At 39.9% G+C, this 11,428-nt stretch overlaps 2 protein-coding genes across 2 annotated transcripts; both read right to left on the bottom strand.

Annotated features, from left to right (window-relative positions):
* Positions 1–4,739: 4,739 nt before the first annotated feature.
* LOC117613468 (plant intracellular Ras-group-related LRR protein 3-like) lies at positions 4,740–6,957 on the bottom strand. Its single transcript, XM_034342077.1, has 3 exons — positions 6,205–6,957; positions 5,699–5,865; positions 4,740–5,559 (listed from the first exon to the last, which is right to left on the bottom strand). Exons 1-3 carry the CDS (start codon positions 6,865–6,867, stop codon positions 4,911–4,913), a joined length of 1,479 nt encoding a protein of 492 aa, XP_034197968.1. The 5' UTR covers positions 6,868–6,957; the 3' UTR covers positions 4,740–4,910.
* A 148-nt stretch (positions 6,958–7,105) lies between these two features.
* LOC117613469 (protein MAK16 homolog) lies at positions 7,106–10,819 on the bottom strand. The gene is made up of 9 exons (XM_034342078.1): positions 10,381–10,819; positions 10,146–10,255; positions 9,290–9,408; positions 9,078–9,175; positions 8,794–8,881; positions 8,551–8,703; positions 8,295–8,403; positions 7,961–8,088; positions 7,106–7,623 (listed from the first exon to the last, which is right to left on the bottom strand). The coding sequence occupies exons 1-9, from the start codon at positions 10,440–10,442 to the stop codon at positions 7,579–7,581; spliced, it is 912 nt and encodes a 303-aa protein (XP_034197969.1). The 5' UTR covers positions 10,443–10,819; the 3' UTR covers positions 7,106–7,578.
* Positions 10,820–11,428: the final 609 nt, after the last annotated feature.

Consider the following 11,428-nt stretch of genomic DNA (forward strand, 5'->3'; position numbering starts at 1 on the left):
TTGGTATGTGGCAATGTGAAGTTATGGATGTGTTGTATCAACAAGAGTTGGATATGGTTATGGAGGATAAACCAGAAGATATTGATGACAAGCAGTGGACTCGAATTAATCTCCATGCTTGTGCCACTATTCGATCGTTCCTTGATAAGGAGTTGAAATACCCGTATATGAAGGAAACTTCTGCTAAGAAGTTATGGATGAAATTGGAGGAGAAGTATATGACCAAGAGCGCAGAAAATCGGCTCTTCTTGAAGAAACGACTCTTCCGATTTCAATATCGTTCAGGTATTTCTATGCATGAACACCTCAATGATTATAATAAAATACTTGCTGATTTAGCAAACCTTGATGTGATAATTCCTGACGAGGATAAGGCACTATGTTTGTTAAATTCATTGCCTGATGATTATGATCATTTGACAACTACTTTGTTGTATGGAAAATCCGAGGTGAAACTGGATGAGGTGTCTGCGGCATTGGTGAATCATGAGTGTCGTAAAAAGGAACAGAAGACTCAAAATTCACAAACCGAGGCACTCGTTGCAAGGGGTCGAACAGAGGAAAGAAAATCTGGGAAGCGGGGAAAATCTCGTTCAAAGTCACGAGGGAAGTTTCCTGCTAAAGATGAATGTGCCTTTTGTCGCCAAAAGGGTCATTGGAAGAAAGACTGCCCCAAATTGAAGAACAAGGAGAAGGAGAAAGTGGGTTCTGAAGCAAATGTTGCAAAATCTGGAGATGAAGATTTCGAGTTTGCTTTGGCTAGTTCATCTGCTGATGGTCACTCAACTGAGTGGATTTTGGATTCAGGTTGCACCTATCATATGTGTCCCATTCGGGAATGGTTTTCTAGCTTCGAGGAGCTGGATGGTGGAGTTGTTTTGATGGGCAACAATAATGCCTGCAAAACACAAGGGATAGGCAAAATCTGTTTGAAGATGCATGATGGAACAGTCAGAGAATTGAGTGATGTTCGGTATGTTTCGGATATGAAGAAGAATCTCATCTCATTGGGCGCTTTGGAATCCAAGGGTCTCAAGATCACCATGGAGGGTGGAGTTCTTAAAGCTGTGCATGGGGCATTGGTGGTGATGAAAGGTACAAGACGAAATAACTTGTATTTCTTACAGGGGAGTACAGTTATTGGTGGAGCAGCTGTCACCGAAGCTGCTGACGCAGATAGCACAGACACCACAAGGTTATGGCATATTCGTCTTGGGCATGCTGGTGAAAAAGCGTTGCAAGGATTGGTGAAGCAAGGCTTATTGAAAGGTGCAAAGGCATGCAAATTGGAATTCTGTGAACACTATGTGCTGGGTAAGCAAACTAGAGTGAAATTTGGCACTGCTATTCACCACACTAAAGGCATTCTAGATTATGTTCACACTGATGTTTGGGGACCTTCCAATAATGCATCTTGGGGAGGTAGCCATTATTTTGTCTCCTTTGTTGATGACTTCTCTAGAAGAATATGGGTGTACACCATGAAGCGTAAAGATGAAGTCTTGAAGATATTCCTGAAGTGGAAAAAGATGATTGAAAAGCAAAGCGGTCGAAAGATCAAGACTCTCAGATCAGACAATGGTGGTGAATATAAGTCTGATCCTTTCTTGAAAGTTTGTCAAGATGAGGGTATTGTGAGGCACTTCACGGTTAGGGAGACAACGCAACAGAATGGGGTGGCGGAGCGCATGAACCGTACTTTGCTTGAGAAAGTTCGGTGTATGTTGTCTAATGCTGGTTTAGGCAAGGCGTTTTTGGCTGAGGCGATTACTTATGCAAGCCATCTCATTAATCGGTTGCCTGCTGCTGCGAATGAGGGCAAAACGCCCATGGAGGTATGGTCTGGTAAACCTTGTACTGATTACAAGTATTTACACATATTTGGTTGTCTTGCTTACTATCATGTCAGGGAAAGCAAGTTAGATCCAAGAGCAAAGAAGGCTCTATTTATGGGATTTAGCACTGGCGTGAAGGGATACCGACTTTGGTGTCGAGATGAGAAGAAAATTGTTGTAAGCAGAGATGTGACTTTTGATGAGGCTGCTATGGTAAATCAGAACAAGCATGAAGGTGAAATTGAAGCAACTAAGACCATGAGTAGTTCAAAGCGGGTGGAGTTACTGAAAACTCCAGTTGTTCCAGTAAGGTCTGATATTACAGACACTAGTCCTACAGTTGATTCTGATGAAGAGGACGAGGATGATGAAGAGGAGGCACCTACCCAAGAGCCTCCACAGCAACAAGATTCTATTGCAATCAGAAGATCGAGAAGGGAGATTGGAAAGCCTGTTCGATTTACTGATATTGTGGCATATGCACTTCCCGTTATTGAAGATGATATTCCATCCGCCTACAAAGAAGCTGTCAGAAGGTCAGAGAGCGTGGAGTGGAAGAAATCTATGGATGAGGAGATGAAGTCTCTTCATAAAAATGAGACTTGGGAGCTGGTTCAGTTACCAAAGGGGAAGAAAGCAATTGGTTGCAAATGGGTTTATGCCAAGAAGATGGAATCTTTGGGAAAGGACAATGTGAGATTCAAAGCCAGATTAGTAGCTAAAGGATATGCTCAGAAGGAAGGCATTGACTACAATGAGGTATTTTCTCCTGTAGTAAAACATTCCTCTATTCGTATTTTGTTGGCTTTGGTTTCACAGTTTGACCTTGAGTTGGCTCAACTTGATGTCAAGACTGCATTCTTACATGGTGATTTGGAGGAAGAAATTTATATGTCTCAGCCAGAAGGTTTTAAAGTTGCTGGAAAAGAAAATTGGGTTTGCAAATTGCAAAAATCATTGTACGGCTTGAAGCAGTCTCCAAGACAATGGTACAAGCGATTTGATAGGTTTCTGATCGGGTATAAATACACAAGGAGTCATTATGACCATTGTGTATACTTTCGCAAACTACGAGATGGAATCTTCATCTATCTGCTTTTATATGTTGATGATATGCTTATAGCATGTAAAAGCAAAGTGGAGATTGAAAGGTTGAAGACTCAACTGAGTAATGAATTTGAGATGAAGGACTTGGGAGAAGCTCGGAAGATACTGGGTATGGAAATTGAAAGAGACAGAGCGAAGGGCAAGATTAGTCTGTGTCAAAAGCAGTATTTGAAGAAGGTACTACAACGTTTCGGGATGAATGAAAATTCAAAACCGGTTAGTACACCTCTTGCCCCTCATTTCAAACTTAGTGCTTCTATGTCTCCTAAAACTGGTGAAGAGAGTCATTACATGGCTCAAATTTCATATGCAAGTGTTGTTGTTAGTTTGATGTATGCTATGGTGTGTACTAGGCCTAATATTTCACACGTTGTTAGTATTGTCAGTAGATATATGCATAATCTAGGAAAAGGGCATTGGCAAACTGTGAAATGAATTCTACAGTATATTATAGGTACTGTGGATATTGGTTTATTATTTCAACAGGATAAAGTTATTGGTCAATGCGACAGTTAGAGTGCTATTTATTTAGCAAAGAATCAAGTCCATCATGCACATATGAAACACATTGACGTAAGGTTCCATTTTGTTCGTGAGATTACTGATGAGAGAGATATTCTTCTTTAGAAAATTGGGACGGCCAACAATCTTGCAGATATGCTAACAAAGCCAGTTTTGTTTCTCAAGTTTAAGCACTGCTTAGACTTGATTGGCATTTGTAAAATTTGTTGATTACCCGATGAGGGTTTGGGAGACGACTAATGGGAGTTCTACTTCGAGGGTTTGAGCCAAGGTGGAGATTGTTGATTATTGCCTCAAACCAATAGTCAAAAGTGATGGATATTGACAAGTTGCAATGTGAATGCATTAATTGGCTTTCACAAATGGGGGTAGGCTATTGTTGACTTGGCTAACCTTTGGCTTCTTTGAGAAGCCACTTCCTTTGGCTTCTTTGAGAAGCCACTTCCTTTTGGCTTCTTTGAGAAGCCACTTCCTTTGGCTATAAATTGGAAGAAAATGGTTTCATTTGAAGCATCCAACCAAGTGTTGAGTAGAAGAGAAAAATAGCAAGAAAGGCATTTTGCCAAAGAGAGAAACAAATTCTCTCTAGTTGTTCTTTGCTTTGTATCATTGTTTTCTCTTCCTTTGTGAGTGTGTGAGGTTGGGTGTATTTGGGTCTTTGGGAAATTGAGTGGTAAACACTATTGTATATCTCCATTGATTATAGTGGAATACTCCATCGTCTCCAAACTGGATGTAGGCAATTGCCGAACCAGTATAAATCTTGGTGTTGTTCTTGTTGATTATTTTGTTCAATTTTTTCTCCTGCCTGTTGTTATTTATTTTTCACTCGTAGTTGGTTGACGCTTCCGCACAACAGGGTGTTCCTCGTCAATCGAATCCTCAATGGGACCAATCACTGTGTCCTTGTTGGGTCCATAGAACATTGACAATCTTGCCTCAACTTTGTTGGTCACTGCCCTGTGGATGTGGTGCACGCTCTTATACCTTCCATTACTCAAAACCTACATTTAAGATGTCTTTTCCCACTTTGATTCTTCACAAAAGGGAAAGAGGCATGGTGTCTTTTGCCATTTGGAAGAATGCCATTTGGAAGGAAGAAGATTGCTTGAGTTTGATCAAGGGCTCTAAATGAAAAATATAGTTATGTAAGGCACTTACTGGACAGCTATGTGCGTGCTCAGCAACCACTTTAAGAAAACCAATAGGATTTCACGCACAGCACAGCACGCACATAGGCAGGACAGCATTTCACGTAAGAGCATTTCACTTGGCTCAATAATTATTTTTATTTTTATTTTTATCAAGAACATTTTACACAAAAACAATGTATACCATCAATTACAGTAAAATCAGTATTATCTTACAGATACCAGACTTCATACATAACTAAATGTCCAGACTACACATATATACAGAGGAATATTTACAGAGAAAGCTGGATGATCACAACTGTTGATCAAGACATGGGTCTCTAGAATCTTTCTTCCCTCCAAGATTACCTGCAACACCATGGGAGACCGAAGAAACCAAGTTATTCAACAAGGAGGTCCCCCAACCCAGCCATCCAGTCTGAGCTGTTTGTTTGCTTGCTTCAAGCATGCTCCTCTGTTGTTCCTCTGCTATGATATCGAGCCACCTCTGTGCCATGTATTCCTTGACAGCTTCAACCCCTTGAGTTACTATCTCCATTGGCGGAATCGCGAGCGGGTTCTGATCCAAGTTGAGCTTGTTTAGGTTTCTAAGCAGACCAAATTTTGCGGGAAGAGCTCGAATCTGGTTGTTGCTTAGATCAAGCTCCCTGAGGTTGGTTAAATCACCAATTGATTCAGGAAGCTCTGTCAAGTCACTGAAGTTGCTGGACAGGTTGAGCACCTCAAGAGTTGTCAGTCTCCCAATTGCATGTGGCAGCCCACGAAGCTCATTGAAATGAACATCTAGATATCTCAGTGACCGCATTTCACAGATGGATGGTGGAAGGGAACGGATTTTATTCAAGTGGATTGAGAGCCTTTCGAGATTCAGTAGCCCATAACCAATATTTGTTGGCAAACACATCAGGTTGTTAAAGCTTGCATCTAGCTCCACCAGTGAACTAATATTGAGTACAAAAAGAAGTTTTGGAAACAGTCACAAAGTGAGAATTGCAGGAAAGGAAGGAAACATTACCCGCCAAGAACAGAACACATGAACAACAGATGGGACAAGTGGAAAAAGAAAATTTGAGACATTACCTGCAACGAGCAATGCTTTCAGGAAGGGCATCCAGCTTGTTGCCTGACACATTGAGGATCCTCAGGTTAAGTAACAATCCAAGGGAGTCGGGCAAGGAAACTAAAAGATTGGACGAAACATAGAGCTCCTCGAGTTTCTCAAGTCCTGCTATTGAATCTGGAATTGACTGTTTTGCCAAACAAATAAACCAGTTATGTAATATGTTACCAGGAACTACATCAATGAAATGCAAGACCCTAATCATAAGTTACTACTTAGAGATCAATGATGCCAAGGAGAGTCTTAATTCTATCAATCTGCTGCAAACATTGATTGGTTAGTTGGATTTTGCTCTAAGTATAGAAAACCAATTGTGAGTGGACTTGTAAGCTATATTAATTTTTCAACTGATTCATTGAAAGTTGTACGCTTTTCTGTCTCTAAAATAAACAAGAGAGAGAGAGAGAGAGAGAGAGAGAGAGAGAGAGAGAGAGAGAGAGAGAGAGAGAGAGATGAGAGTGGAAACCTGTAGCTGATTGTTTGACAGGTTGAGAGAGACCAACCCATGAAGCTTCCCGAAAGCCTCAGGTAGAAACCTCAGATGACGCCCAGAAAGCTCAACTCTTTCAACAGCTACCCCACTCTCTGCCTCCTTCAAAATCCTGACCACTTCCGCATTCAGTTTTATCACCTCACCCTCCTCCTTTTCTAAATCAACCACGACCGAGCCATATGCCTCAGCAAGCCTCACTTCCACATCCCTCAACTGTTCCTCATAGGTCTCGTGCATCTCCTCCAACCTCACCACCGCCTTGTATATCTCCAACTCTTTCTCTGCCGCTTCTCTCACTTGTGAGTAGTTCTGGGTTTCTTGAAGGGCACTACTACTACTGTTTTGGAGCTTAGACTGGATTTCAGCGATCCTAGCACGTGCCACAACCACGGTGGACGGGTCGGGTGGAGTACCAAGGGCCCGGAGCAGGGAGAGGGTCTGAGAGAGGGTGGTGGGTATGAGGTGGATCATGGAGGCAAGGACTTTGGGGTGGTTCAGGTGGGGAAGCTGAGTCAACAGAGTTTCTTGGAGTTGGGGTGAGAGTGGTGGATTGGATTCAGGGTCGAGCCTTGACAGGATATAGGATAGGATCGGAAAGTCCCTGGAATATTGTTGATCCATTTCTCTCGGACTCATAAGAACTCCAAACAGTTGGACATACAAGTAGAAGATGACCGAGACAGAGAGATACGAGTGTTGGAGAAAGAGGAAACATATATATGCAGAGAAAGGGGGAGAGAACTGGAAAGTACTAGAGAAACCTGTGGGCTCCAGCCAGATAGAGTTATGGGCTGCTGGTTTTGTTTTGATACGACGAAGGAAGCGGTTTAACTGTTGGAAACCAACTAGATGACATGACTTGTTGGATCTTGAATAACCCATAAACTGTAGAACCATTTAATTTAGAACTATGTTCTTAAAATTACATTTGGAAGGGATGACAGGAGTTCTCATTAACGTCATCCAAATGAAAAGACAAGGATTCATCAACAGAAATAAAATCCAAAACAAAAGCAAAGGAAAAAACTAGGATCCTTCCAACAGACTTGTTTTTCTTTGTCAAGAAGACGTTTACAATACAGAAAACCTAACTAACAATGTCCCTAGGCCTACAAACAACCCACAGGCCAAAGCCAGCCCCAACTCAAAGCTAGCAATACAACGGTTTCCCAACACTACGGTAATTTGAAAAAATTGTTCAGCTATCAAAATCTTTCAAAATTTGGGCACCATCAGCAAGTTTCTTCCTTGCGCAGCAAGCTTTGAGAAAAATAGGCCAATCTCACAAGAAGAAGAGCGTTGCAACCATCTCTTTTCCAGATCAAATAATGAAATAAGAAGAAGTTCTCAGTGGACTGCCTTTTGCCTAACACCAGCATCTTCATGCTCAACCTGATAAATAAGGAATAGATTCAGATTTGAGGGAAGAGTTACATATCACAATAGACGTGTAGATATAGCAAGTTATTTCTAGTGATTTCACAATTATTTAAAAAAGGGTATTATTTACATTAAGGGTACTGCTCTACTAATCAATTACAACCAAAAGGGAGATAAGCGGCTTGGATTTAACATACGATATGGTCTAATAGCAACCCCTTAAGTCCTAAGGATAGGAAAGACAGTTTCTAGTTAAAGTGATACATCAATGCTTTTCAAGCAAGAAAGGCGAGAAAACTATGCTGAACCAACTAAAGATCTCAAGACTGAAGATGTAACTAGCCGTTACCTCAACAAGTACCCTCGGCTTCTTCGATTTGGCAGCAGGTTCATCTTTCTCAAATCTTCTAGAAGCAAAGGCAGATTCCTTTCTCTCTCTCTTGCGAATAACTGCTTCTGCCTCTTCATCACTTCCAACTGCATCATTAAGATCCTTCATTGAGTCCATTTGATACGCACAAGAGCACAAACTCTTCCCCATAATTTTATACAACAGTTGGAACAAAGCGTTATAAACCTTTTTTAGTCACAGCAGACTAAAAAAATGAGTCTGTTATGCAAATTTTGTGTGGATTATGCATGCATTTATTTCATATTCTGTTAAGACTAGAATTTAGCTTTACCAATATCATCATCTGCATGAGAATTGTCCATTGAAAAACCAGCAAAATCTTCAATATCATCTTCCTCTTCAAGTTCATCATAACCTTCAACATATTCTATCTCAGGTTCCTGCTTATTCCAACCACAAAAGTATTTAGATTATGAAAGTATACAATTTCAAGTAAGCATACCATGAAATACTTCACATTTCAATACTAATAACTGATATATTAGATCATCCAAAAAGAAGGCAATGATAAAATTGGACAAGAATACCTCCTCCTCTTCTTCATCTCTCTCAGTATCCAACTGCATTTCTTCCCCTTCAAGAACTTTTTGGTATTTATCAAAGGGGTAGTTGTATATATCTTTATATGCATCACCATAGACTCCTTTCTTGAGGCGTTCTAATAGTTCTCTCTCAATGCTCTGCAGAAGGACAGTAAATCTTTATGAGAGCTAGTGACAATAACAGATCAAGTCCAGCACATTTATAGTGTATGGCAGTTAAGTTAAAACCTTATCCAACACTGCAGCTTTTTCAGCCTTTTCCTCTCTTCTAGCCTCTCTCTTTTTCTCTTTCCTTGGTGTCGTCATTATTTTCTCCCTGGTAAACACAATAAATTGCATCAATACAATGGCTCAATACAACTTCTTCAATATCAACATTAAAAAGGTAAAGAAGTCAGTTCTCTGGAGTCACTTTTCGGACAAATTTTTATTCTTTTAAAAAACATAATTATTTGATGAAGTGGACATTTATCACATGGACACGAAGCATTACACAATGAGATGATACAGACCTTGTTTTCAAAGCAAGCTTCCTCATGCGTATCCTCATCTGGGTCATTTTAGTCAGCCGTTGCTTTGTTTTGTGCACAAGAAACTTAGGCCAGTACATCTGCCAATTCAGGAAGGTCATGCTGATTAATCACTTCAAGAACCTCTTAACTTTATGAAAACTAACATACATTTAATCAGAAACAGTTAAAAAGAGGGTTCAGATTTTCAATACCAGATGTTTGTCAATAATTTCAAGTGCTTTCTCATAATTCCTGGGTAACTTAACTCTTTCCCACAATTTGTTTGGCATATGAGCTCTTTCTATGGTTTTCATATAAAGATAGAAGACTCCTGCAGGACACAAACATAGCATAGGAAAACATTATATGCATTGCTGCTAGTATAAAAACAAATTCATTGGTATCAGCATAAGTAGAAATTTTAAGTAAACTTACACTCTTAGAAAATAAACAAGACTATAAGCTTTTCAGATATATGTTAGAAAACCAATAGGTTTCAAAGGAGATTGGAGATTGTTTGTTCTCTTATATTGTAGTTATAAGATGTCGTACATTAAGTGCTCTTAGTTTTGCAGAGGGAAAGTTGTGCGCAGCATTTTCTATATGCTTCATTTTAACATACAGTATATCTTGTTCAAAGATGGCATCTCCGTGGATGAAAGGCAGAAGGTTTATGTATGTGAACGGAAGCAGCCAAGAGGCTTTTGTGTTGATCAAGGAGAAAGTTATATGGGTGCCTAGCCTATTCATAATAGATTAAAAAAATTGGCCCTGAGCTAAAAGGGTTATGAAGAATCTGCTAAGATAATTGACTTTGGTTTAAATGCAGGCCTCTATCCTAATTTCTACTAAAGAATACCTTCCATAAAATTATATTTTTGTTATTGACCCCGAAAATCAAAATTTGTAGCTCTACCTAAATTCCCACAACGTCTGATCAAGTGTCAACTTAATATTAAGCAAATCACCTTGTTAAAGCAGGAAATGACCTTAACATCCAGTCATTCTTTGACATCTTCATAGCAGAGTAAAGAGAACCATTCACGAAGCAAAATGAGAAACAAGTACCATCATGGTCGCGAATGGTGGCATAGCGACTATTAGCCAGAGGGCACGAGCTTCGGTTACAAATCCCAGTGACGTTATATGGGTTTCTACAGAATATCCCAGTTTCAATTCTGACAAGAACAGGAACAAAAAAACAATTAACACTCAAAAATAGTAAAAAAATAAAAAATAAAAACCAGGTAAAAAATAAAAATTTACAGACAAAAAAGGATATTAGAGAAAGAAAATGGCATACTTGGACATGAAGCTGCAGTGTTTGTGCCTGATAACCTGCCATATGACCTCGTCGTTCTGCATATTTACTCAAACACTTTCGATTTCGATTTTCGCTGAGCGGTTGACCGCAACGGACCGAGTATATTATAAATAAATAAATAAAATTGAAAACTCCATAGAAATTGCAGAGGCAAAGAGTGACAGAAAGAGAATAGGGTTTTGCTAAAACATGACAGAGAAGAGGGAGGGGGAGAGAGAGAGAGAGAGAGATTCAGGCTATTGGGATTCGCCTTTTCCCGGGAGGATTGCCAATGTATAAATTTCTAAGATTCCGATTCTGGAAGGATTTTCACATTAAATAGGTGATTATGTCAAAAGTGAACATACGGGATGGGATGAGTAATACAAATGTTGATAGAGAAAAAGAAGAAACGGCGCTTTGATTTTTTATTTTTTTCGGGTCAAAACGGCGCTTTGATTTGATGTGCTGGGAAGAAGAACAAAATTAGGGGTATGAAAAAAGACCAGCAAGCTTTGGGCTTGCCATCAAGTTTTGGGGCAATGGCCCAATATCTTCTTTTATTTTTAACTATGAAATGGCCCACCACCCAAACTCATTTTGGCCCCTACCCATCACCATATCTTCTATTCTATCTATCTACTATAGGGGCATGTTTGGTATGCCTTACTGGACTGAACTGTGTTAAATAACACTTAAAACCCATGTTTGGTAAAAGAAGGTACTAAGTTAAATGGGATTGTATAGGACAACAATAAAAAAAACACTTCACTTGCTATTCTAATATAGCGAGGCTGAAAAGGGGTTCACAAAATAACACCATGCCTATATAGAACACGCGAGTCTAGGCGCTTCTTTCTCTCTCGTTTCTTTCAGCATCTCCTCTCTCTCTCTCTCTCTCTCTCTCTCTCTCTCTCTCTCTCTCTCTTATTTCCTACCAAGGCAAGATTTCTGGCCTTCTCTGGAGATGACCCATTTATGTTTTAGGTCCTTGACTCGGCAGTAGCCTACTTGAACGGCGTCGTATCCNTCTGTGACTGGGACTACT

Source organism: Prunus dulcis, unplaced genomic scaffold, assembly GCF_902201215.1.
Source record: "Prunus dulcis unplaced genomic scaffold, ALMONDv2, whole genome shotgun sequence".
Lineage (NCBI taxonomy): Eukaryota > Viridiplantae > Streptophyta > Magnoliopsida > Rosales > Rosaceae > Prunus > Prunus dulcis.